The sequence below is a fragment of the Sebastes fasciatus genome, chromosome 13 (genome assembly GCF_043250625.1).
Source record: "Sebastes fasciatus isolate fSebFas1 chromosome 13, fSebFas1.pri, whole genome shotgun sequence".
NCBI lineage: Eukaryota > Metazoa > Chordata > Actinopteri > Perciformes > Sebastidae > Sebastes > Sebastes fasciatus.
Window position 1 is genome coordinate 7216488 of NC_133807.1, and position 27137 is coordinate 7243624.

At 41.7% G+C, this 27137-nt stretch overlaps 2 protein-coding genes and 1 long non-coding RNA gene across 4 annotated transcripts; 2 read left to right on the plus strand and 1 right to left on the minus strand.

The window, feature by feature from the left end:
- Positions 1 to 1279: 1279 nt before the first annotated feature.
- On the plus strand, positions 1280 to 8051 carry LOC141780074 (butyrophilin subfamily 3 member A3). The gene is made up of 10 exons (XM_074655148.1): positions 1280 to 1455; positions 3274 to 3357; positions 3742 to 3840; positions 5407 to 5508; positions 5623 to 5757; positions 5840 to 5977; positions 6065 to 6116; positions 6206 to 6232; positions 7028 to 7054; positions 7146 to 8051. The coding sequence occupies exons 2-10, from the start codon at positions 3298 to 3300 to the stop codon at positions 7700 to 7702; spliced, it is 1197 nt and encodes a 398-aa protein (XP_074511249.1). The 5' UTR covers positions 1280 to 1455; positions 3274 to 3297; the 3' UTR covers positions 7703 to 8051.
- A 2492-nt stretch (positions 8052 to 10543) lies between these two features.
- Positions 10544 to 26138, plus strand: recql5 (RecQ helicase-like 5). The gene is made up of 19 exons (XM_074655149.1): positions 10544 to 10725; positions 10920 to 11041; positions 11130 to 11651; positions 14475 to 14571; positions 14652 to 14763; positions 14851 to 15013; positions 15098 to 15177; positions 21735 to 21953; positions 22033 to 22129; positions 23295 to 23331; positions 23424 to 23482; positions 23856 to 23926; positions 24035 to 24125; positions 24211 to 24387; positions 24486 to 25195; positions 25281 to 25326; positions 25397 to 25609; positions 25703 to 25775; positions 25866 to 26138. The coding sequence occupies exons 1-19, from the start codon at positions 10629 to 10631 to the stop codon at positions 25988 to 25990; spliced, it is 3111 nt and encodes a 1036-aa protein (XP_074511250.1). The 5' UTR covers positions 10544 to 10628; the 3' UTR covers positions 25991 to 26138.
- On the minus strand, positions 15200 to 21022 carry LOC141780076 (uncharacterized). 2 transcript variants are annotated; one of them, XR_012596536.1, is made up of 4 exons: positions 20702 to 21022; positions 20568 to 20608; positions 18317 to 18435; positions 15200 to 18217 (listed from the first exon to the last, which is right to left on the minus strand). It is a non-coding gene; the product is annotated as an uncharacterized LOC141780076 (long non-coding RNA). The 2 variants fall into 2 exon arrangements; XR_012596535.1 differs by having other exon boundaries at positions 20568 to 20612; positions 20702 to 21021.
- Positions 26139 to 27137: the final 999 nt, after the last annotated feature.

The window sequence follows — 27137 nt, forward strand, 5'->3', positions numbered from 1 at the left end:
CAGCCCTCAAACTGTGTCCTTTTCATCCCTGGTCAAATGTTTCTTTATCTTGAGTCAAAATCTTAATTATTTTGACTGTTTCACTCACATGATATAAGAGCCTTTAAACCTTTTAATTAGAAATAAGCAGCAGACCTACAATATTGCCTGTGTTATTGATATTTCACATATCAAGTCTATGATCATTAAGCCAGAGGGGGGCAGCAATCTAAGTTAATATCACTATAAACACGTGTCTTGCTCAAATTTAAAATACCATCATTAGCACAAGTCTCACTGGTATTATTGGTAGTATTCAGATCCCTTATGTAATTGAAGTAAAAATACAACATTGTAAAAAATCTCCATTACAAGCAAAAATCCTGCATTGAAAAAAATACTTATAGGATTATTATCAACAAAATACTTACTGTATCAAAAGCTAAATTATTTGTTATGCAGCAGAATGGCCACTGTGTTCTATTATAATTATTATTATTATATATTATAGGATTATTATTACTGATGTATAAACATGTAAGAAGCATTTTAACAACTTTATATGCTTTTAGGCAGGTCAATCTGTCACCATGCATTATATTTCATAAAGTGATCATATGTTTTGTATAACATATTCAAAGTAACTAGCGCTAATTGAATGTAGTGGGGAAGAAAGTAGAATAGTTCCCTCTGAAATGTATAGTGTAGTAAAAGAATATAATAAATATATTAAAATAAATACATAAATGACTTGATAAATAAAGAAATATGCCATTAAATGTACCAAAATAATATTAAAAATAATTGTAGGCATTAATTAATTGATATAGGCTAATGTGACATAAATTGATATTTCTGTTTTAATTTGCTTCTTTATTTATTTACCTTTGTTTTAATCCCCCTATCCATCTACTCTTCAATTTAATTTTCCCTTTATATATGTATTTATTTAATTCATTATTTATATTAACTTTAAAAGTTATTTATTTTTTGCATTTATTATGTATTTATTTGAAATGTATTTTTAAATGTATTTATTAATTTATTATTAAATTGCAGTACTAGAGTAAATGTACTTCGGTTAAATAATCTATATTTACAGACAGAATTTTTTTTAATTATTATTATTAGCCTAAAAAAAGTGCAAAATACAAAATCAGTATACAAGGGACAGGTATTTGCAGCCAGAAATCACTGCAAATCACCAAAACGTCAACCTGCGTCAGTGACAGCGTCATAGTGACCTTACAAACATGGCGGCGTGCTCCGTCCACCGCCGGAGAACCTCGTACGTCACTGACGGAGAAACCCGAACCTACCCGAGCAGCCGACCGTCAGTGTGGCATGTAAACAAGGTCAGACACACTGCAGCACACAGTCCGAACACTTCCTCCAGACTCGGACGACTGCTCGATTTAAAGGCAACAGAAGAAGAAGAAGAAACTTCTTCACTAAAAACACCTGAGGAGACCACAGGTAGGCTCGTGCGTCACGTGCGCGTTATCATCAAAGGTGTGTTATTGGTGTTGTTGTGCAGGACGTACTGCAGTTATGTGACATCAGGCTACTATTGCATAAATGTATAAAATATGTCATTCTGTTGCATGCAGAGCTTCAGATAAATCATTTTCCATCTTGCATAAGGAGTCTGACTGCAGCTATAATCCAGATTTGCCGCAAAGTCACGCGGCAGGTGAGTGTTTACTTGATGCGCATGCAGCCATCAGCTGGCCTCTAACTGGGTCGCTCTCACGCTGCAAAAAACTGCACGGTCATGTTTTCCCACGACATTTCATAACATTTTCTGACCGAGCATTTCCTTTTTCAATTCCAATATCTTCCACTTATTTATGCAAAATTGAAATTTGGTGCAATATTTTCGCCTTTCTGGTTAGTGTGAATCATCATTACCGCATACATCATATGAACCACCTAGGTAGGTACTGTATGTACAGATACCAGAGTGCTGCACCTTTAAAGAGCTTGACTGAGCTGAGGTGCTGCAAACATCCATTTTTCTTTTAAATAATTAACCTGCATAACTTCATTCATAGCCAATCCAGGCCTGTATGTATGATAGATAAACTGTAGTTCCTTACAAGTAAATGGGAGAAGTGACGTGCAAGTATAGCTTTGTTTAAACCATTTTTTTTCAGCCACATCATCCTCACTCTGGGTTTAAACTGGTCATCCCAGTTTGCTTCAGTGCCAACCAGACACACAGACTGAACTGGTGCATTTTTCTGCAGAGTGAGGAGGACAGAAAAGAGAGAGACTAACCAAGGACAGTGTACAGGGCCAGTCACGTTTCAGACTGCCTGCTTTGATTGCAGTTAATTACCACTTATGTATTCTGACCTCCGATATGACCTCCAGAAAGACTTCCGGTTGGACCCTGTCCTCATGTCTCACTAGAGATAATGTGACTTTATACATGTTTAATAATAGCTGCTAAAGCCAAGCACACAACATCCCTCACTTTTAATAAGCTGCTCTGATCACATTCTGGTTGTTGTGTTTTCTGAATCGCCACATGGACTTTCCATCACATGTTTAATGATTTACATGACATACTGACGGTGTTTTGGAGGTAAACATTAGCAGTGTTCCAGTTTACTGGCTGACTGAAGACCAGTAGGCTGATCATGAGACGGTGTCCTGTCTCACAGACCAAAACTAATAATGCGTTTGGGCTTCAAGGTCAAGATTTGACCCTGAAATGGTTGGCCAATTATGAAACAACAGTGACCTGATTTATTTGTGATGTTTCACTTCAACACATGATGACAAGAAAGTACCAGAGTATTTCCTTTACTTTGAAGATTTTCCTTTTCCTCTGGTTTATTATTTTGGTTTGATATTGTTATATACACACGTAAGAGAATTTTAATGTTGTAGTTCATCAACGGGGAACCAATTTTACTGGGTAGATTAGTGGTATAGTAATGCACCATATCATATGTTGTTTTAATGTAAAAAGTAACAGGTAACTATAAGTGTCAAATACATGTAGTGAATTAACAAGTACAATATTTCCCTCTGAAATGTAGTAGTGGAGTAGAAACATAAAGTATCAAAAAATGGAAATACTCAAATGAATATGTCAAAATGATATGTAAGTACAGAACTTGAGTAAATGTACTTAGTTACATTCCACCATTGCTAATCTTAGATATAACCATGTAACTTGTAATGTCCTGTGTAATGTCCAGGCTGCTAACGGGAACAAATAGTGGAGTTTTTGCTGGTGAATAATTGTATAAACTAACATGTCTTTGTGTTTATTCCTTGTAGGACTCTTCATCCAGACCAGTCAAGATGATGCAGTGTTTTCACTTCATGGTGGAGCCGGCCAAGAACTTTACGGCCAAGATAAAGGTAATACACGAAAACAAACCCAAAACATTGTGTGTTTAATGTGCAAACCTGTTTTTTTGGGTCACCTTGATACTTAAGCAGACAGTGGACATGACAGCTTTTTTTTAGTACCACGTGACTGCACGCATTTCTCCTGGTTTAATTCAACAAGAGAGAGCTGCTGAGAGAGTCTGGGAGGGAGGGGTGTCTTTCTGTTCTGCTGACAGGAACAGAGCCACGATATGCATTTTGATCAGGCAGACTGACCCCCTCCTTTCTAATGTGACCTCTCTAAGGCTCTTATAAAGCAGCACTAACGTCCTCCAAATGTTTTTTGTTTTTTTGCTCGACCCTCTCCAAACACTTTCCCACAGATAATCCTTTAATTTTTATATATTGTTGCAGGAATCACGCAAGAGAGCGAGGAATGAGAAGAGGGAGCCTCTGGATGAGGATCAGCTGTTTGTTGTGGATCTGGCTAGAGATCTGAGCCGAGTGTGCCAGGTAACAATTCACTCATGAAACCAGAAATGGATTTTGTCAGACTTGTAAAAAAAAATATTTTAAAGGAACAGTGTGTAACATTTTGGGGGATCTATTAGCTGAAATGGAAAATAATATTCATAACTGTTTCATTAGTGTATAATCACCTGAAACTAAAAATCATTGTGTTTTCGTTAGCTTAGAATGAGCCCTTCATGTCTACATAGGGAGCAGGTCTTCTTCACGGAGTCCGCCATGTTGCTCTGCCATGTTTCTACAGTAGCACAGAATGGAGGTAGTGTCTACAAGGGAACCTGCAAGTTGGGGAAACTCTGGCGAGATGGTTAAGGTTAGGCATTGATCTTGAGTAGTTAAGGTTAGGATAGGTCATCTCGTGAGAGTTTTTGCAAGTTTTTGCAGATCTCAGATCAGATTTTGTAATTTGCAACATTACCTTCTAGACACGACCCAGAACGGACAAACCAAACACTGGCTCAAGAGAGAGCCTTTCACGTTTTGACATTACCTGAAGGCCACCGGAGTTCTCGGACACGTTTGTGAAACTGGTAACGTGAGCCGCAGAGTGCAAAATCAATTTACCGTCAGCTGCCGTCTGACTTCCGTTGCTCCTAAATTAGTGTTATTATGGTAAGGATGGCCTCTAACAATACTGTTTTGCAGAGCGTTCTGTCTTTCGGTCTGATTTGCACCTTTGGTAATATGCATGCTCAAGATCATGTCAAACTGCAGCGCATGATCGAGACAGCAGGCAGGATCATTGGGAATCGATCAGGTGTCTGCAGCAAAGCTGTATAGGGACCTTATTCTAAAAAAAGCAGATCAGATCCTCAACGATCCTACCCATCCTCTCCATCAGAAATTCAAAAGGAGTAGCAGATCAAATAGCAGATTCCTGCAGAAAAAAAATAGAACAACGAGGTATAGCAAATATTTGGTGCCGACGGCAATTAGACTTCTAAACGAGAGGTAAATAGGCTGTAGCCCACCCTATACCCTATACTATATACTGTTTTGGACGGTGTTTCTCTGTATACTAAGACTGTCGGATTGCACTTTGCATAGAGTTTATATTTTATATTTGTGGAGGGTGTATTTTTTGTACTGGATGTTCTGCTAGTGTGTGTGTGTGTGTGTGTGCCGGAGGGGAGGAGTGTGCATGGGACTGCAAATGCGCAGGATCCTGGGCAGTGTGTGAGGTTTTTATGTTGTTTTTATGAGACGTGTATATGACCACATGAATTTCCCCTTGTGGGATAATAAAGTTGACCTTTGACCTTTGAGTGAGGCAAACCATGTTTTTGCACTCGGCGGCTCACGTTCCCACAGTCTTAGAAAGGGAGGAGTGAGCGGAGGGGTACTCAGTTGGTTGCAATCTGCAACCACACCACTAGATGTCGCCAAATCCTACACACTGCACCTTTAAACTCTTACTTTCTGTGTATTGAGCTGTGCGTTGTCTTTATGATCACAAATGATGGACCAGTAGACCGTGAGGGTTGTCTTTACCTCTCTGTCTATCACCAGCCCCACGTTTACCTCTCTTATCTCTCTGTTTTTCCTCTGCAGAGGTCATCAGTCCTGGAGAACATCTGGAACCTTGAGGACACCTGGCCAACATCTCTCTGCAGGGTCTTCATCCTAGAGTGGGCCTCCATGTTAGAGAGCAAGGTGCTTATCTGAGAAAATCATCCATTTCCAGAAGGATAGCGTAGCGACAGAATATGGCTTACTGAAGGTATAGACAGGTTTTACCACTAAAGGTATGCTTGTGTCTGTGTGCAGAAGAGGCCGATGCAGACAGATGGCTGGCCCGAGATGGACGAGGTCAAACAGCCTCATATGCTTAATGAGCAGGACCTGCTGCAGGCCAAATCTGTGATCATCAGCTGGATCAAGGACCTGAGAGCTCAGCCTGAGGTGGGAAGTTCGAATACAACGTCAACATTTCCTGCTCACCTGACTCTGTTTACTCAATAGAAACATTTTATTCATCTTGCAGCAAAGCGTGTGGCCTGGGGAACCCGTGGCAAAGGTTCTGGAGGACCTGCAGTCAGCCTGGCGTTGGGGCCGCACGCCCAATCTGCTCACTGCTATGGAGCTGGTGTTTTGGACTTTAATTGTGCAGCGCCCAGATAAGGTAGAAGCCCATGTAGCAGTTCACAGAGTCTGCTTAACCCCTTGTGTTTATTGTGTAATACAAACCTTTTTTGGTGTGTTCTTGCAGGACACCATTCCGCAGCAGTGGCTCTTGTGGAAGCAGAGGACTCAGAAGATTGGTTAGTAAATCAAAACTTAATGAAGTTGAATTTTGTTATAAATCTGGAGACTTTCATTTCCTGATGAGCCTCTTACTGTCTCCATCCAGGTGCCATGACCTACATTCCTCAGCCAGGTGAGTGATTATACTGTATATCAGCATGCATTTAAAACCATTCAAGTTACATTTTGATTGCCTGGTGTATTAATCAGCTGCTCATTGTATAGACCATCATTGCTTTGGCAAAAATAGATTTAATTATAGTTTTGCAACATGAAAATATATGATTATCCACAAGGCTCATTATTGGGTTTGAAGCAAAGAAGGTGGGTAGTGTGCACATGCAACTCCAGTGGGGTGCAGGTGCAGGACAACAGCATATAAAGGAAAAGGAGAGGTTGAAGTTTTGAATCTTCCAAAATCTTGATTGATGCATCAGTTTGATCTACAAGATCTTCGTCTGGCAAACATCTATTAGAGCAAAAAACAGGCAGACAGAGAGAAGTTACAGCTCCACCTGCAAGTAAAAGATCATGTGATACAAAAAATATGGAGTGCACCCTGGTGAGAGTTGTCAAATACAATGCAATACATGAGAGATGGATCAAATACAGGCTAAAGTGCTTTCTTTAGGACTTTTTGTTTTTTAAATCTGTGCATACTTTTGTAAATAGTTTGGGGATATCATCTCATTTTTTGTTCATATGGATATTTGCCTACTGAGGTGAAAATGTTGCATCAATTAAAAAATTTAAGTGCAGAAACCTCTCCTTTACTGTCATCATAGTATCCACTGTTTGGTCCTTTAATACTGGTTTTACAGCCTATATCCAGTGACAACACAGCTCTGATTCTGTAAAATCATTATGTTGTTGCATTTACGCTGTTAGACAAACCCCTCTTACTACTAAAGCCCTCTGTTTTTTGCAGTGTGGGATTGGATCTCAGATGCGGAAGGTACAGCATTCATTTAATCAAATTATTATTAGTCAGTATGATCTTTACTGAACCAGTCTGGTGATTTAAACCGTGTTACTTTCCTCTCTAGTGGAGGTGACTCTGGATCTGGACACAGCCAACCCTGACCTGCTCATCACCAACGAGAAGAGGATGCGCTGTAGCTTAGAGAGGAAGGAAATTCCCAACTACCACCAACGCTTCGACGGCTGGTGGTGCGCCGTCGGGATGGATGGCTTCGGCTCCGGCCGCCACTACTGGGAGGTGGAGGTGGGCGAGCGGGACTTTAGGCTGGGCGTGGCCAAAGAGTCGGCCCTGAGGAAAGGCTTCAAGTCCCTGAACACAGATACGGGTTACCTGAGCCTGCGTTTGGAGAGGGGCACCGAGCTGAAGGCGCTGACGGTACCCTACACCGCCCTGCCGCCCTATCTCATCCCCCGCAAGGTGGGCATCTACCTCGACTACGACATCGGCCAGCTGTCCTTCTACGACGTGGACAAACATGTCCATATTTACACCTACAACGAGAGCTTCGACGAGAAGCTGTACCCCTTGTTTGGTACAGTGGAGATCATCAAGGATCTGGTGATCAAGTCTCCAGATGCTAAGACCCAGTGTCTCTGCCCCATGCCCTGCCTCTGGGGTTGAGTTTCCTCCCGACACCTCTTCCTTTAAAAGCCAGTAGATATCATAATAAAGTATAACAAATGGTTATGTAATAATCACTGGGAGGAATCAGAGATCCTGATGTAAAAGACCATCATTGTGCTATTGAATAGCTGCACTATGTGACCACTCTATGCTGCTGCTGCTTTAATGTGATTGTTGCAACCACTTTCCTCACTATAGAGTTACAGTGCCACTCCTTGCTCATACATAATGTATTTTCATATATTTGAAAGGAAACCTATAGTATTAATGTAATGAATTGTGCAATATTAACCCTGCAGTAAGAATGCATTGCTGTGAATGATAAATAAACCGAATCCATGTCTTACTTTTTGGTCTGTTTATTATTACACTAGACATTACATCATAAGTCATCTATTGCACAAAAAACAGGAACAGAGGACAGTAAAAAAATATATGAATAATTAAAAAAAAAGAAGTCTGACCTAAGAGCTGAAACGTGTGGTATGTCAAATTCAGTCCATGATAGATCACAGGATCTTATCTGTCTCTGTTGTTCTCATTTCACATCCTTACCACTAAATATTTCAAGCACCCTTAAAGAAGCCACTTACCTGCAGATCATGGTGGTAAGATGGGGGAATAGAGTGGGCTAGAAACGGCACCTGTGCCTAAGTAGACCCAGTAACTGATCTTATGAACTCTTATGGAAATGTAAATCAGATTTTATTGTTACACATTGTATTGTACACAGCACAGCACAAAGTGAAATTTAGTCTCTGCATTTAACCCATCCTCATATTAGGAGCAGTGGGCAGCTACTATATAGTAGGGGTCAGGTGACTTGCTCAAAAGTACCTCGGCAGTGCCCAGGAGGAGAACTGGCATCTCTCCAGCTACCAGTCTCCAAGTCCATACTTGGTCCATGCGGGGACTTGAACCGGCGACCAAGCCAAGTCTGAGCTAGTGCCACCCCTGAAAAAATAGTCATGATTTCGATTCTAAATCGAAAATCGATCGAAATTGCTAACAATTGAAATCAAAAGCAAGATTGACAATTTTTTTTTCACCACCCCCTCATACTTGTACCCGCCAGTGGCTCATCCAGGCGTGCTTCAAATGCAGAGATCTTCATTTTCAGTTCAAGTTGAAATTAGGGAGGGAAGGGTAATGATTCACAAGACATCCACAATATTTCAGTTTGATAATCATGTAGCTGCAATTAGATGCTGAAACACAGATACATAATTTATATCATGTGTCACTGTAAAATAGTGAGGAAAACGTTTTACATGATGAGAAATTTAAGAAAGATTTTGACTTAATGAAATTAATATGAAATACTAGACAAGACTGGATTACCAATCACACACTGACACTGCCCTGAGGCCACAGAACTCCAGTCTTACTGTGTTAGCTAGTTTGTGCTAAATTAATTGAATTTTGCACAGAACAATGTACCAATGAAACAAACACATGATCTATTCCACTATCTTGACAACCTGTTTCAATGGTTTAAAGACTTCCTTATTAGTTATGTGTTTATATGTTGCATATCCCCGGTGGTGGAAAGTAACAAAGTACATTTACTCAAGTACTGTATAAGTACAATTTTGAGGTACTTGTGCTTTACTTGAGTATTTCAATGTATGCTTCTACTCTATTACAGTTCAGATGGAAATATTGTACTTTTTACTGCACTACATTTATGTGATAAACTTAGTTAATAGTTACTTTGCAGATTCAATTTAATAAAACAAAATATAATCAACAGTGTGATGTATTATTATAGGTTCAGGTCAATAAAATAAGATTATTGATCCCTGGGGGAAATACAGTAGGTTATATAAAGTAATTAAAATGAGCCCCACCTTTACCAGCTGCAACATTAAAATAATATACACATGAATGCATCAATTATTGTAATACAATAATATAATATACATTATTCTGAAATGGGCCATTCTGCATAATGACTACTTTTGCTTTTGTTTGAATTTTCAGGTTCATATTTTTATTTTATGTTTCTACTAGAACATATTTACATGCTGTAGTGTTAAAAAAAACTTTATTTTCCTCATACTGTCAGCCTGAATATGCCTGTATTGACCCTCTGTCTGAAACGCTCCGTTTTAGTGCATTTTGACAGAATTGCAACAGAATTGCAACAGAATTGCGTTGCTAGACAACAGCTTGGGTCCATGTGTACTTCCTGTCAGCTGATGACATTCACATACACTGCAACCAGGAAATAAACTGGGACACATTTAGAATGTTTACGTTTAAATCTGTGTAAAGGGTTTAAATATTGTATATTTGTGACATCACGAATGGGCAGGAATCAGCTTGTTTCAAATGTAGAGTTTCTGAATACGGGCTGTGTGTATTTCCCTGTGGATTAAGCGTTTCGATACTTTCACAGTATTTATATAGGACTTAAGCCTGCTTTATAATAAAAAAACATGAAAATCTCACTTTTTTATAATATGTCCCCTTTAAAGTATATATTCATTCTAAGTCTTTTGCAGGACTTTTACCTGTAACAGAGTATTTTTACACTGTGGTATTACTACTACTTTTACTTCAGTTCAGTATCAGAGCACACAGGTGTGTCCATATACTTTTGGCCATCACCTGCCCAGCAGCTGTTTTTAAGGCGTGTAGCAGCTCGACCAATCACAGACACAAAATCTTACAATAAATACAAAGAACACGCGGCAACTATTTCCACCATAATAATAAAAATATAAAACAACAAATAAAAAAATATAAAAATCACTATACAAATAAATAACGTAGAATCACTAAATACAGAAATTAAAAAACAAACTTTATTTTCATTGTAGTTTTTTCCGCGACTGTAACGTGTGACGTCACCAGCGTGCGACGACAGCAGAGAGGTCTAGCTCAGCTATATGAGTTCTTCTCCACAGAAAGAGAAACCATGACAACAACTCTACAACACGCTCTAAAAACCCACTTTGGGTTTGACAACTTTCGGTCTAAGCTGCAGGAGGATGTTGTTAAAGCAGTCGTCAGAGGTAAGTCAGCAAATAGTGAACTAGTTTCTATCTCTGTGCTAGTTAGCAGACTAGCAGCTAGCTCCTAGCAGCAGCAACTTCACTGTTGTGTTCATGTGAGGTTAGTTTGTTTACTGAGGTTCAGGTTGACTCGTCTCATGTGTGTAGGGTTGTCCGTGTGTGTCACGGTGCTGTCTGCTGTTGTCTCCCTGCAGGTGACAGGGATGTGTTTGTGTGCATGCCCACTGGAGCAGGAAAGTCCCTCTGCTACCAGCTGCCTGCAGTGCTGGCTGAGGGTATTACTCTGGTTATATCCCCGCTAATCGCTCTCATTCAGGTCAGTCTCTGCCTCTGATTGGGCTGCTTCAATGCACTGTGCAGTCTCAATTATGTGTTAATCCCTCCCTGTGTGTTTCTTTCCCCAGGACCAAGTGGACCGCCTGAGGAGTCTGGACATCCCTGCCTGCTCCATCAACTCCAAGCTCCCAGCAGGCGAGCGCAGTCTGATCCTGGCTGACTTGGGCAGCAGCAGCCCCAAGCTGAAGCTGCTCTACATCACCCCAGAGATGGTGGCCTCTCCCACGTTCCAGCCCTGCCTGACGGACCTGTGCTCCCGCGGCCTGCTGTCTTACCTGGCTGTGGACGAGGCTCACTGCGTCTCCCAGTGGGGACACGATTTTAGGCCAGACTACCTCAAACTGGGAGGGCTGCGTGGTCGCTTGCCGGGGGTTCCCTGTCTGGCCCTGACGGCGACAGCGCCCAAGAGTGTACAAGAGGACGTTGTTCAGTCTCTGAGGATGCGCTCGCCACTGTCTTTTGTTTTACCTGTCTTCCGCAATAACTTGTACTATGATGTGATCTTCAGGGAGCTGCTGCCAAACCCCTACGTCCACCTCTACGACTTTATTCAGAAGGCTCTGGCAAAGGACAGCGGCTCTAATGGACAGGTTGGGATTGTTTGTGTGGAACTACTCCTTTTCTCTGAATGATAGATCAGCAGCTGCGAGTCCTCATACATCTGTTTTTTACACCACTGTTCAAAAGTTTGGAATCACCTGCCACAAAAGCATATATGGGTCCAGTCAGATATCTGAGAGGACTACTCTGTATTTTTGAATGGTCTTTCATGCGTTTAGGTTGTAGAAACTCCTCTTTATAAATAGATCTTATTTTGTATGAAAGTATTGTTTTGTACACAGAGAACAAAACGCTGTATAATGGTTCAACCAGACTGACAATTGAAAGGGAAGATTGAGACTAAGATACCTCTGAGCAACAGTTCAATAAGAATAGAAGAAATCACTGGTCATTAGTCATCAAAATGTCTGCAGATTTAAACCAAAACAGGTTCCTGTTTCAGTGTCAAGTGCACAATAATGCTTATAACAAGCTGGAATTAACAGACGTGTTGCTGTAGCAAAGCTATTCTTCAACGTCACAACAGAAATAGAAGGTTAGTCTAGGGTTAGCACTACTGGAATATCAGCTGAACGTACTATGGACTGACAAATCACAGTTTAAACCTCCATGACATTAAGACCACTGAGAAGTGAAGTGAATAACATTGATTATCTTGTTACAATGGCACCTGGCAGTGGGGGGGGGGGATATATTAGACAGCAAGTGAACATTTTGAACTTTGTGTTGGAAGCAGAAAAAATAAAATAGGCAAGCGTAAGGATGTGAGCGACTTTGACAAGGGCCAAATAGTGCTGGCTAGATGCCTGGGTCAGAGCATCTCCAAAACTGCAGCTCTTGTGGGATGTTCCCGGTCTGCAGTGGTCAAGACCTACCAAAAGTGGTCCAAGGAAGGAAAACCGGTGAACCGGCGACAGGGTCAGACCCGAGGCTCATTGATGCCCGTGGGGAGCGAAGGCTGGCCCGTGTTATCCGATCCAATAGAAGAGCTAGTGTAGCTCAAATTGTTGAAAAAGTTAATGCTGGTTCCGATAGAAAGGTTTCAGAACACACAGTGCATCGAAGTTTGTTGTGTATGGGGCTGCGTAGCCGCAGACCGGTCAGGGTGCCCGTGCTGTCCTAATGTTATGGCTGATCGGTGTATATGTCAATACCAATATATCTCTGATGAGTTGAAATCCGATGATAATATTGGGTGCAATTTTGCATTTCTTCAAATGTTTGCTTTGAAATAGGAGCCGTTTTAATATGATGGATTAATACAAGGGCTGAGCAGTTAATACAAATTTTATCGAAATCTCAATATGATCTACTACAATTTTCAAATCACAGGAGGTGCAGTATTTGTTAAAGCCAACAGAAGTGTCAAAATACCATTTTAAATTAAATATAGTGATGCTGCAGAAAAGTCCTGCCCGACGCATCATATTCTACAGATCCTCACAAAAATCACACCATAATCATTTAAAAATGTTTTTCAATGAAAATGCGAATAATGATGTACAAATGATCATTTCCTCCAATATTCTAATATCACAAATCCTATCGCATTTGTAATATCAGTCAAAAATAATCGTATTTAGATATTTTTTTTAAATTGTTCAGCCCTCATGTAAACATGAATTCTGAGGTCAAAACTGAGGCTCTATATGATGTGTAATTTTTGACTGGTGTTACGTCTTACATCATGGCAGTTTTAAGCCCTTGGATTTCCCCTCAAAATCATGCTGCAGGTTATTTTAGATAATTGTGTTCAGAGCGGAGTCTGATCAATTTGCTGAGCCGATATATCGACCAATATTAGCCTATATGCCGGTTGATAAGCAACAAGAAATAGCAGTACAGAAACGTGAAATATGTATTTAAGCTTAAAGGGACTATTTGTAACTTTCAGAAATGCTTCTCAACAGCGACACCTGTGGCCGTTAAGTCAACGAAAGTCAGCGTCGGGCTCGCGCTTGCTCGCTCTAAATAGAGATGAAGGAGCATCACTCAAAACAGTGAGGCGACACACGTCAGCTAAAACCACAATATCACTCTATATTTCACCTGCTTGGCAGTAATGTTAGCTGACCAGACGAAGGTCTCTCCATGAATCAATGCTGATCCTAGTGTTGGCTTTGAGGCTGAAGCAGGAAGAGAAACGTTATCGCCTTCGACCGCAGCCAGAGAGAGACACCGGTAATGTTTCTCTTCCTGCTTCAGCCCCGCTGCAGGAAGAGAACCGTTACCGTCTCCGACCGGGTGCCGATGATAACGTTTCTCGCTGCGGAGCCCCGTCACTTCACAAGACACGGGAAACCTCTGTTGGTCTGGAGGAGCTGCAGCATTTATTTCTGCACAAACGTCCACTGTCCATTCACTAGATATTCTCAGAGCTAAACTAACTCTTCTGCAGTGTGGGGTGAGTGCGTATGCACATATAGAGGTGGAGTGAGAGAGAACGAGAACGCGTGGTGTGTGTCAGTGAAGGCAAGCAGGTAGAGGAGGAGAGACTCCAGCCACACGCGTGCTCGCATATGCGAGCACGCATGTGTCCCGACACAGTACATTCATATACGCTTAAAAAGTTACAAACAGTCCCTTTAAAGGGCCCTTATAGAAATGTTTGTTTCTGTAATTTGTGCCAATATATCATTCTAATGTCTCAAATATCAATATCAGCACCACCCTCAATTTCTTTTTTTTTCCTTTAATGTAGCATAAAATTCTTGTTTGCATCACACCTGTCATGTAGGCTGATTCCAATTAACCTGCGATGAGCCAATATTAACTGATATATTTTCTCTTGAACATGACAATAAGAGCCCTGACTTCTTTAACCTACTGTATGTAATATTTATGAACTACAGGGTTGTGGGATTGTGTACTGTCGGACCAGGGACGGCTGTGAAACAGTGGCTCACCAGCTGACCAACCTTGGAATCTTGTCCAAACCGTATCACGCAGGTTAGACTTTTTTTCCTCCATGTAGGGTTAGGATTGGAGAACACAAGATGTGGGCTCATATCTCTACTTTTATACTGCAGGTCTGAACACAGGAGATCGCACAGAGGCCCAGAATGAGTGGATGCAGGGGACGGTGCTGGTTATTGTAGCCACTATCAGCTTTGGTATGGGAGTAGACAAGGCCAATGTCAGGTAAGGCAACAAGGATTTGATGTATATTTTTTTTATTGGCTACAGAGTTTAAGTTTGCATGTGCTGATCTTTTCATTAATCCTTCAGGTTTGTAGCTCACTGGAACCTCGCTAAGTCCATCGCCAGCTACTACCAAGAGTCTGGGCGAGCTGGGAGAGACGGACTGCCCTCCTCCTGTCGCACATACTACTCCCCGAAAGATGTGAACTCACTTACCTTCCTCATCAACAAAGAGGTCGCCCGCAAACAGGTCAGCAAAATAACACAAAACTCAAAATGTAAAGAGCTCAAATGAAACTCAGGTTTGTGAACATTTTGTAAACTTCATCTACAGGGAAAACGCGGCGCAAAGGACACTGACAAAACAGCCATTAAAGACTTTGATGCCATGGTGTCCTACTGTGCACAAGAAGCGTGAGTAAAGCATTCACATGCATACAAGTCACTTTTTGTTTATTGCGTACAAAAGTGTAGTCAAAGCATCACATGAGTACATAATGTCTCCACCCTTTGCACATAATATAACATGCAGTTTAATACATTAAAACAGAACTGTCATTACATGCATGCTGTGCTTTTCAAGATAAAACCATAGTCCATTTCCGTTTGTGTACAGCAGAGGGCAGACTTGATCTGTTTTGTGCTTTGTTGTGAAGTATGTCAAGGATCACTTTCAAAACAGCTCCTGCCTTATGAGGGTCTTACCTAACTCGAAGGCTATGTTCACACTGCAGGCAAAAGTGGCCCAAGTCACATGACTCAGATCTGTTTTTTGGGCTGGGTGAACAAATCACATTGAATCTTTTCAATTCTGATTTGGGCCACTTTCACATGTTGTCCTAAATCGGATACAGATTTTCTGCAGTGCGACCTCAGTCTGAACAGTCTTATCAGAATTCATGTAACTTTTACGTCGACATTCGTCACAATTCTGCCCTGGCGGGTGTCACTTGGTGAATACAAACATGAAAGACAGCTGCGATGGAGGTAGTCAGTGGAGGGACCATGAGGTGTATATGTGTAATAAGTATTATTATTATGATATAGTATAGTATTATTATTCCACTACACATCAACTTATAAATGAAACTGTAAACGCTGACTTCAGTGGCCTCCATGTTTCCTTCCGTACGACAGCGTGGTGCTGCGTGTGACAGCTTTGTAACTGTTGTTTTGTGCGTGCAGGTCACTTCAGGACCGTGACCAGTTCACACTGGAATCTGATATTGGCCACATTTAAAAAAAAATGTGAACAGCCAAACAAAAAAATCTGATCTGAGCAATAAATCTGAATTGAGCACTGTGGCTTGCAGTGTGAACGTAGCCTGAGGGTGCTTTGACATCTGTCGTTGGGTTCATTTGGTCTGGACCAAGGGGAAATAATGATAAATTGTTGCATTTTAGTTCTGGTCCGGTTGCTGTTCACACTGACTTTTTACAAACGAACCAGAGGAGTAAACATGAAGTTCAAGTAACTTGTGGATTGGATAGTTTTGGCGATTGTCATCCTGCATCATCAGTAACTGACAGACATTTATGCAACACTTTAATGCTTCTGATGTGTATATTTATGTTCTTTGGTGTCACAAAGAGCTCACGAAGAAATAACTGATTATAAGCATCGTTAGTATATTATTTTAGCATATTATTAAACTGCAAATCGACCGCATGTTATAAATAATGACTAACAGATAGAGACAGGACGGAAAGGAGGCGTCTTGTACAGTTACATGAGTCGAGGCTTATTAATGTGGGATCACTGTCACACACTTTTTAATGGACTTAATGAACTGATAAAGTACATTGATACAATCACAGCAGTTTTAACAGCTTTTGACCTATCAAAAGTACATTGTGTAGGATTTGATATCTAGCAGTGTGGTTGCAGATTGCAACTAACTGAGTACCCCTTCGCTCACTCTTCCCTTTCAAGACTGCGGTAACGTGAGCCTCCGAGTACAAAACCGTGGTAACGCCGTTCGCCTCGCTCAGAGGCCATCTTTACTATAATAACACTACTTTAGGAGCAACGGAAGTCAGATGGCGGCTGGCGGTACCACGGTTTTACACGCTGCGGCTCACGTTACCGCAGTTTCACAAGCGAGTCGGAGAACTACGGTGGCCTTCAGGTGAAGTAAAAACAGGAAAGGCCCTCTCGAGAGTCAGTTTTTGGTTTGTCCGTTCTGGGCTACTGTAGAAACATGGCAGAGCAACATGGTGGACTACGTGAAGAGGACCCGCTCCCTATGTAGATATGAAGAACTCATTCTAAGCTAACAAAGACACAACAATTCTTAGTTTCAGGTGATTATACACTAATGAAAACATAGTTATAAATATTATATTCCATTCCTGCTTATATCCCCTGAAATGTTACACACTGTTCCTTTTAATCAGCGGAAATACCCGCGCTGAGATGTATACGCGTTACCATGGTTACCAAATGATTTGCATAAATAGGTTATATACATGACTTTATACAGATCAATTATAAGATCGCTTCCTGAACAGTTTTCACGATCAGCAGACGGATTTATTAGTAGCTCAGCTTTTGAAATTATGCTAAAATCACATATCTGCTATCATAAAATCCTGCAGTCGGATCGTTTGCTTTCACACCATAAAAAACAAACCGCACCAGAATCCGCTTGGAAGCGTACTGAGACCCACCTTTTCAGGCGGTCTCGGTTCGGTTGTTTAGTCCACATCGGGGTTTGATTGACAGCTTTCACACCAGCCCAAATGAACCATACAACCCGGGTAAATGGACCTGCCTTTTTTTTCAGGTTAGGTGTGAAAACACCCTAAGTCACCTAAGACTGTCAATTCTCATTCCTTAAGAATGACACATCGCAAGGTTTAGAAAAACATAAACAAACCAATGTGACTATCCCCCTTATAACTCACTGTGCAACTCACTGCAGTTTTTTAAAAGTATTCTACTCATGTCATAGCTCATATTCCAAGTATTTGCGTGCATTGTTAAAGACACTTGGGGTTTCTTCAGGTCAGAAGTGTTGTTGTTGCCATTTAAGGTGCTGGGATGCTCCAAGGAATGTAGATTCTCCTGAAAACCTGGCAGCTTTAGCAGGCGTGTGTGGCCGCCAGTCAGGACATCCTTCTCTGTGTTTGTCAGGTGTTGTGTGGTTGAAGGGTTGGGCTCCTCTATTGCCATTGAACACACCCTGTATGAGGCTTCGTCGCTCGCTGAAATGTCTTGAATGTCTATTAAGTATATGACCATGACTCTCAGTTTTCATTCAGTCTTTAGGATTTATTATGTTTGATAGAGCTGCAGAGAAAGCCTGTTGTGTTTTGACGACATCATGTCCTGTTTCCGGTTTCCTTGTGTGGAGCACTTTTGCTCAAATGTTCGATCCCTTCATCTTTGACTTGCGACAGCAGCAGCAGCAGCAGGACGCGCAGGTCAGCACTGTCATGAGCAGGACCACCACTGCGGGAGAGCAAATAAAACCAGCATCATGACCAGCTGCTCACTCTTTTTATTCAAAAAGAATACAGAAATGAGTAAAAATAGAGAGTGGAGACTCACAGATGAAGGTTAAGATGACGAAGAAAGCTCCCAACTCTATTGGGTTGGCGTTGGGCAGACCGTGCAGCTTGAGCCATATCCTGTTCAGGATGCTCAGCGTCTCCTCTTTGGCATCCATCCTGGTGATGTGGAGGCATTTACAGTGAAAAAGGTCATGCTAGAGTTTGGTTTACACAGCGTCTCATTTGTTTGCCTGCGTTCAGGATGTAACTCCGTTGCTCGTTACTGACATCCTGAGTGGGTACGATTGCTGATGTGTTGACACAAGCACCTAACTTTCAGCGTTTACCTTACGAACACGATAAAGTGCTGTTAAGCAATTTCTCAATCTGTAGGTTCCCCTTTTTAAGAGAACATGGGAGGAGTACAGTTTTACCACCTAGGAGTGCACAGAGATGTAACGCATGTGGTTTTTCTAGCCGAGAGTGTGACCGTTTATCAGGGTAATGATACAGGGGGGGTGGTGCTGGTGGTTTAGGGTGTTCACCTTTAACGTATAGGTTAACCCCTCTCAGGCTTTCTGTAAAATGACATAACAAAGGAAAGTGTTCAACCGTTGAACAGAAAGCTCTCCAGGAACCTGTCACATGTGGTCATACTTTAATGTGTGAATAATGGGTGTGTCGTGATTTACTTGACTTGTGTTATTGTGCTCTAAGGTAAATGAAATGGCTCTGGGTGCGACAGTCTGTGGGCTCAGCTCTTTGCTGGTTTTGCTGTATTGGATTGCATTATGTACACAACATAATACCAACAGTAACAAAACCATGCAAACACTGCATGATAGAATATAGTTCATTACGTTGTTAAAGGAATTGTTTCGACATTTGGTGAAATACGCTTTCTTGTCGAGAGTTTCATGAGAAGAATGATTCCACTGTCTGTGCAATATGTAACTAGTTACTTGGAGAGCCAGCAGCCGGCTATCTTAGCTTAGTTTAGCACAAAGACTGTAAACGGGGGGGGAACCGGCTAGCTCATCTCTGTCCAAAAGTAACAAAATCCAACTACCATCACCTCTAAAGCGCACTGATTAACAGATTACATCTCGTATGTTCAACTAAAAAACGAAAAAACTATTTTATAATGTTTATGTGTCTGACTATTTCTTGGCTAGGACCAGAAACTTCCTGGAGGCTCCGCCGGTTGCCTGGCAACTGGTGCCTCATATAATCCACTGTAAAATGGCGATTTGCTGTTTTTACGCTTCTGTTTTTGTACGTATTAAACAAACAAGATATAATATTTCAATTAGTGAGCTTTAGAGGTGCTGGTAGGCATGCCTTGTTAACTTTGGACAGAGTTAGGCTAGCTGTTTCCAGTATTTGTGCCATTAGCACTGCTATGCTATGCTAACTGACTGCAAAAAAAGGTAATTTCCTAGAATGCCAAAAAATATTCCTTTTAAGGTCTTTATGTTATTTGGTCCGAGGCATACTAGGGCTGTTGTACTGTGTTGCATGTTTAATTTATTGTCTCCATTGTGTCCTAATAATACCTGTCAGTTAAACAACATGACCATAAAGCAATCAGCACCTCTATAAAACAGTTTAAACACAAACTGAATATTATAACCTACATGAAGGTAAGATGTACTGCAGGGCTGTTATATATATATACCGTATAACTACAGTAATACACTGGCAGCTGAGTGCTTCTGAATGTTTTCATGCTATTCTGTGCATTGGAGCCTCCACTTTGTGCCAATTTTAGTGCAGTCGAATTCACATGAAAGATCATTTTGACGTGTAGCTTGAGAACTTAATAACATGCAGATATCAAACCAGGGGCTGTTATCATTTTAGAAAGTTACTTAGTTAGTTAGCTGATATGGCAGATGACCCCGACTGGAAATTTCTGCGCAGTCGGTGCTTGGTGGATGTTAAATTTAGATCTTATTTGCATCCATTTTTGAATATTAAAATCATTTGAATCTGCACAAAAATGTATTGGACTTTGCCTTTTAATCTGACTTTTCTGTTATCATTATCTAACTCTTTGAGTGTTATCATGTGTTCAAATAGTGAGAAACGCCTTAGACATCCTGCTGTTAACATGCTTTTTGTTACATTTTAAAGCGGGCTAGTTTAACTTCCCAATGTACGTTTTTGCACCTAACAAGTCTGTATTTCTGAACATATTCTTCACATTCTTCTCAACTTAGAGTATTTCTCAGGTGCTTTGCCTCTCAAACTACACAGACACACACACACACACACACACACACACACACACAGTGAAACACACTTACCTGTGAGAGGTGTTGTTTTCACTCGCTCGGCCCAGCCCAGACTGACTGGCAAAAAACAAAACAGAAGTAAGCAAACCAGTTGATGAGGAGGAGAGACAGTGATGAGCATGACATGTCTCCCCTGAAGGAGTTACCTGCTTCGTCAGTCTGTTAGTTCGTTGTTGAAACGTGCAGCGCGTCACTAGCAGACAGAGATAAGCAGTCAGGTTGAGATTAAGGCTAGGAGGGATAATTCCTCAGGTGGTGATGATGCTCTGCATGTGGAGTGGAGCAAAAGTGAGATGACACAAAAAACAAATCCCTTTCTTGCTCCTCTTAGGTTCTCAGGTTTCTTGCTCTTCTCTTCTTATTCGGGGTTAAGAGCAGTTTTCTGCTGTTGCCGTTTTGACTGTGCGTCTCACTTTAGTTGGTCTGCCTCCGAGGCTGTTTTCTCTTTGGCAGTCCTCCCTGGGAGTGACTGTTGCTTCACAGAGTCTTTGTGTGCCTCTCTGCCTTTTCCCCACCTCCTTTAGTGAAGCTGCTCCTCTCTCTTTCATGGCAGGGGAAACCGCGTTTCCATTTCCAGCGTGGTTGTTAGTATGTTGTCAAAGTGGCTCGTCTAATAGGCTGTTCCCAAAACAGACGCTATGTGTGTGTGTGTTGTGTGAATATTAGCTGTTACATAACACTGGATCTGATACAGACGTGTGAGGCCTTTTTCTAAAAATATGTTTTGCAACGATCACATCTATAGCTGGGATTGTATTGAGTCCAAAAAAAAAAGTTGTGGGATTTAATTTGCTCTAATGTGTTCTTGTTATCAGTACATGAAGTCAGTACTAAAGCTAATAACTGTGTGTCTATTAGCTTTGTGATTTTCAGACAACAGTATTCTTTTATTTCATGGGACAGGGAGCCCTGTTTGACTTATAGAAGAACAGAACTATTGATCAGAGTAGTGTGTGACGGTTATACAATAGCTAATAGATCAATGATGCATTAGAAGGTCCGTGTATGATGGAGAGATGTTTGCTGTGGCTCAAAAACATCATCAGGCTCGATCTTGTAAATGCAGACTCTGATATGTAACCAACGTCAGACTGTATGAATGTATTCTAACTTGCTGTATCACTAACCTTTACATGTATTTAGTTTTTAACAAGCGGTGTCTCCTGTGTCTCCCGCCAGTTGTCGTCATGCGACCATCTCCAAGTTCTTTGGGGACAAGACGCCAAACTGTGCAGGTGCCTGCGACTTCTGCCAAAACCCCAAAGTTGTGCGAGCCCAGCTGGAGAGGGCGGCCGTCCTCAGCACCAAGACCGAAGCTCAGAGCAAAGGGCCCACCGGACCCTTCGGTTTCACGCCGGGCCTTTATGCAGGAGGGAGGAAGGGCTACGGCTTTGAAAGGCAGGACAACTTTGGATTTGCTTATGTAATGTAAAGTAGTGGTGAACCTGTAGATTGACACTGACATCACACCTTGCAGGTTTGACGAAGAGGGCGACGGTAGCGGTGAAGACGATGGCGTACATAGGAAAAAGGAGTTTACAGACCTCTTCAAGAAGCAGATGAAAATGCGGAAGGTGAATCATTATAATCAACACACACAAACTCTTTTTTTAGAAAATGTATCATTTATATAACTAGAAAAACAACTTCTTGCGGTGTTTGTGTTATGTCTCGGTTGCATCTGTTTGCCAGCTGTTGGCAGCAGGAAGGCAGGGGCTGTTGAGGCCCCCGTAAGTGAGGATTGTGGTAAATCGCTCCCACATGTTCAGTGGAATCGGCGCAACATTGAAGAAAAACTATTTGCCGGCAGGTCCAAGTGGAGCTGCTTGTCCAGTTCACAACACAACATCAGTAAAAGCAGGAATGTCATGATCGTAAAGTAGGAGAAAGAAACCGACATAAACAACAAATAAGAGATTAGGAGGTATATTGATGGAAAAGATCCCACGCCATTCAACACTTCATTTATATCTCTTCACGTAATTATCTACCAGGTTAAAGTACTATTACAACCAAAAAAAAAAACATTTTATGAGTTAAATGCTAATCCCATGTAGGCTTGAAATATGGCTAAAGCCAATGACTAAGAGAGAATAAGATTTTTCTGCAAAGTAGATTAAAAATATTCTTTGGACGATACTTTTTTCCCCTTTTTTATTTATTTATTTAACACAGGCAAAATAATACACAAAACAAACACAACAGTATAATGACATGACAATATAACCTCACAAAAAAGAGAAAATAAATACAAATAAATAAAATAACAAGAGACAAAATAAAATAATAGGATCCCTTCAGTAGTTTTTAAATGTTGTGTTGCGCTACTTTGTTTTTGTTTTTCCAAAAGAAATTGCTTTGCAACATAATTTTAAGGAAACTTAGATTCAGATTAGTACTTGATTGAGCTTTATATATAAATATTTTACCCAACAGCCTACTTTTTTTAGTACCTGACCAAATGCAAGATGACGACAGCTGCTGTTCTCTTTTGATGAGGAAGTGACTAACTTTTAAAGCCACTGTTAAGCCGACAAAGTGTCAAAAAACAAATGTATTATTTATTTATTTACTTATTTGACTATTTTTAGGTCATTTTGTGCCTTTTATTGGATAGTGCCAGTAGAAAGATGACAGGAAATGAAGGAGAGAGATACATACCTCTCTGTACAATGTGCATTGTTTGGTTGGAAGCTACTGTGTTTGAATTAACTTCTGTCTGTTCTCACGTTTCTTTAGGTAACTGTCGGTCAGAGGGGAGACTTTGTTCCCCCGGGTAAGTATCAATCGAAGAATTAATTATCAATGACTGAATATCCAGGCTGATCTGCACTGTCATATAACTGGTGTATCCATCCTACTGTGTAGATGCTGACTGCACACTCAAAGAGGCCAGCAGTCAGAGGATCCCCAGACTCACTGTAAAGGTACTTGAACATCACACACACACATTCCTCATACCTGCTGCACTCATTAACACGTCTCCGGGAATCCAGTGACTCATGTGTCATGAGATGTGAAGACAGGCGGTAGAGCAACAACGTTTCAACTGAGCCATACCAACACTACTGATGTAAAAAAAAAGAGACGGTGTATATACAGCACTTGAATGAGACTGCAGTAGATGAATTGCAGAAAGTTTCCATCCTGCAAACATTTCTGTCAAATGATGTCTTTCTACTGGATTAATTTGTATATATATATATATATATATGGTTCTTTTATTATTAATACATGTAGCTTTGATCTTTCTTGTCAATTTAATTTAATGAACCTTACACAGTATATATTCTATTTCAGGCCAGAGAGCACTGCCTGTGCCTCTTGCAGGAAGCATTATATGGCCACCAGGGGGCAGACGACGCATTCAGGTAATTATGCAGACACATGCGTCAAACATCTTTCATATACATTGTGAACTTTCCAACTTTCTTTCCCCACAGTCGCTCTTCATTGTCTTTCATGTCGTCTCCCTGCAGTGACATCCTGTCTTCAGCGGTGGATCTTGAGTACGAGGTCTTCAAGAGCAGCAAGTCCTCCAACTTGTACAAAGCCGCTGTCCTAAAGAAGGTGACTACTGACTGCGCTGCCTGTCACAGCATCGTTGGTAGCGTACAGTTGGATACGTTCCTGACTCATATATCTTACTTTAAAGGTATCAGAGATGAAGAAAACAGCACCTGGAGGAAAGAGAGAAGGTGTCGAGACTGACGGCAGCAGCGAATCCAGAGAAGATGAGTCAAAACTCAAAGAGGAAGCACCGTCCTCCTCTTGTTCTTCCTCCTTTTCTGAGGAGCTGCAGGGGTTCACATCCGCATCTGAGATCTACTCCGTAAGATCCGCTTTGCTTCACCTAGTTTACAAGCAGTTATTGTGGTTTCCTGTGGCTGCAGAGTATTCAGATATAAACATGTATTCTTTTTCCTCCAGATGAAGCGTAAGAGAGTCGGAGCAGGCCTGAGGGGATCATCCGACCCCTTCATGACTGCTAAGGAACTGCTGAAGTCCTCCATGTCGGACAGTGTGTCCAACAAGGGGACAGAGAGCGGCGGATTTTGCAACGACAGCTCAGGAGGCCCCGGAGAAGCATCCTCTGCCGTAACGTCGTCCATCAGAGCTAGAGCGAACGCCGTTGCCGCCTCCCTGAGCAGCCCGACGAAGGCGGGCAGAGCCATGAGCAAGAAGCAGCAGAGGCTAGCGGAAGCGGCAAAGACCTCCCGCAACATTTCCCAATATTTCGCGAAGAAAGAATCACCGGAGAAAAGCCAGGAGGAGGCGGAGAAGAGCCAGGAGGAGGCGGAGAAGAGCCAGGAGGAGGCGGAGAAAAGCCAGGAGGAGGCGGAGAAAAGCCAGGAGGAGGCGGAGGCGGAGACGCCGGAGGAACTTGATGCCACGTTATCTCATGCCGCGATGGTGGTGGTCGCTCAAGAAAGCCAGCAGGAACACTCACCTGTCACTACGGAGGATGTAGAGAACAGTCCTGTGGAATCTTGGGACGTGATTCAAGAAGAAAGTAAAAAAGAAGTAATAGTTATACTTAATAATGATGATGATGAAGAGGAGGAAACCCATAAAACAGAGGCGTTGGAGCTGGAGCGGCTTCAAGATGCATCTATAGAGTATATGACGTCCCCTGCAGAGTAAGACAGACGCTCTTAAATGCACCATTTTAAGATAAAGTTGATTGAAACGCCTCTAACATGATTTTTTTTATCTCTCACACAGACAACACAATCCAGAGGAAGAAGCTAAAACACCTCCAACAGAAGGGGTAAGTTTCCTATCCAATCTTAAAAATGTATCTCCCGCTCAGTGACTGATACGTGTGTGTGTGCGTCCAGTTGACAGATGACATAAAAGCCACCACAGGGTCGTCTCCTCCGGCGAAGCGCAGCCGCCCCGCAGACAGAAGAGTAACCTTCAACCCCAACGTGCAGGAGAGGGCCCTGCTCCCCTCCAACGAGCCACCCAAGCCTGTGACGCTGAAGGAAGCGGCTGATATCGTGGTCCGCTACCTGGACCCCTTTTACACTCAGGGAAAGTTCGCCACCAAGGTGAGAGAGAGAGACGAATATCGCTTCCATGTTTGCAGTAAAGTGTGCAGCGTGAAAATGAAATTCTCAGCTGTTGTTTTCTTTGTTCTGCAGGAGCTGTTTAAGTCCTTCGCCCGCTTCTTATCTCACCTTCTCGCAGAGGGGAGGAGTCGGGGGAAAGGCCAAGGTAAGCAGGGGATACATTATTTAAACGTGTGCTCTGCTGCGTGCGATGGACTCCTTCCTCTCTGATGGTCATCTCTCTGTGTCTCCACAGTTAAAGCAGAAGCCAAAGCTCTCATCAAGAAATTCTTCCGAGGAGTCAAGCGCTGCGTGAGCGAGGCAGACTGGAAGAACCTCAAAAGACCGAACAGCTGTAAAACCACAGAGAACAAGGAATGATGGGAAGTGGAAATGGAAATGTAGCCATTTTATTAGGGTCAAACCCTTCCTCTTTTGTCAGTGCCTAAGCTTCTCTCGTCCCGGTGAACTCAGGCTCCACCACAGACGCCTGCTGACCACGTTTATGGTTGATTTGCTGCTCGAGTTCTGCTTCTTTCGGGCTTCTGCAGTAGCTTATGTCAATAATTGAGCAATAATGTGGGCTGTTACTGCTCGAGAGAGAGAGAGAGAGAGCAGAGGTAAAACAGTGTGTATACTGATATGACGAGTGTTGTTTATTTGTTTCAGCTTTCAACTGAAAATTGTGTATTCATTTCACTACAGTATGGCACTTTTGTGGTACTGCACTCTTCTTTTTTTCAAGTCAATGTGCACTTAAATCTCCATTAAAACATACTGAGCTGAAATGGATGGAAACCAAAAGGCCTCTTGGAATAAAAAAGTGTCTACAGCCGTGCTAGCAGCTCCGTACCACAGCAGTGCTTGCTCACAAAACATTGGCTAAATAGCACTGAACACAAAGCACAGCTGAAGGCTAATGGGAATGTCATTAGTTTTGCAGATATTTGGTCATAAACCAAATTAAAATTTTGACCTGGCGGTGCTAGATGGAAAGTTAGGGGGGTCATCATAGTCATTAGGGTTCATCCTCTGGGGACCATGTAAGTATGAACCAAATTACATGGTAATCTATCAATTAGTTGTTGAGATATTTCTGTCTGGACCAAAGTGATGGGCAGACATTTTCATCCATAGAGCCACTAGCATGGCTAGAAACACATTGTGGAAATGATTGACACTAAATGGGGTAAAACATACAAGAACACTTATTTGACATAAACCCGACGGTTCTGTGTTGTGAGAATCTGACAAATATTTTTTACTGCTGCTACACCTTTTGTCTTTGGCTGCTGAGTACAGTGTAAAAGGACAACAATGATAGATACTGTATGATGTGATCATGTTTATACTGTGATACTTAATTTAAAGATTAACATCTTTGGTTATATAGCAAAGGGAGAATTTTTGCAGATTTTTTTTTTTTTTTTTTAGCAACGTGATTTCCGGTGTGGGAAATGTTCCTTAGTTATCGTGCCGGTCAGAGCTGTGCGAGTGCACAGTTTCTGTCTCCACAGAGGCAACCCAA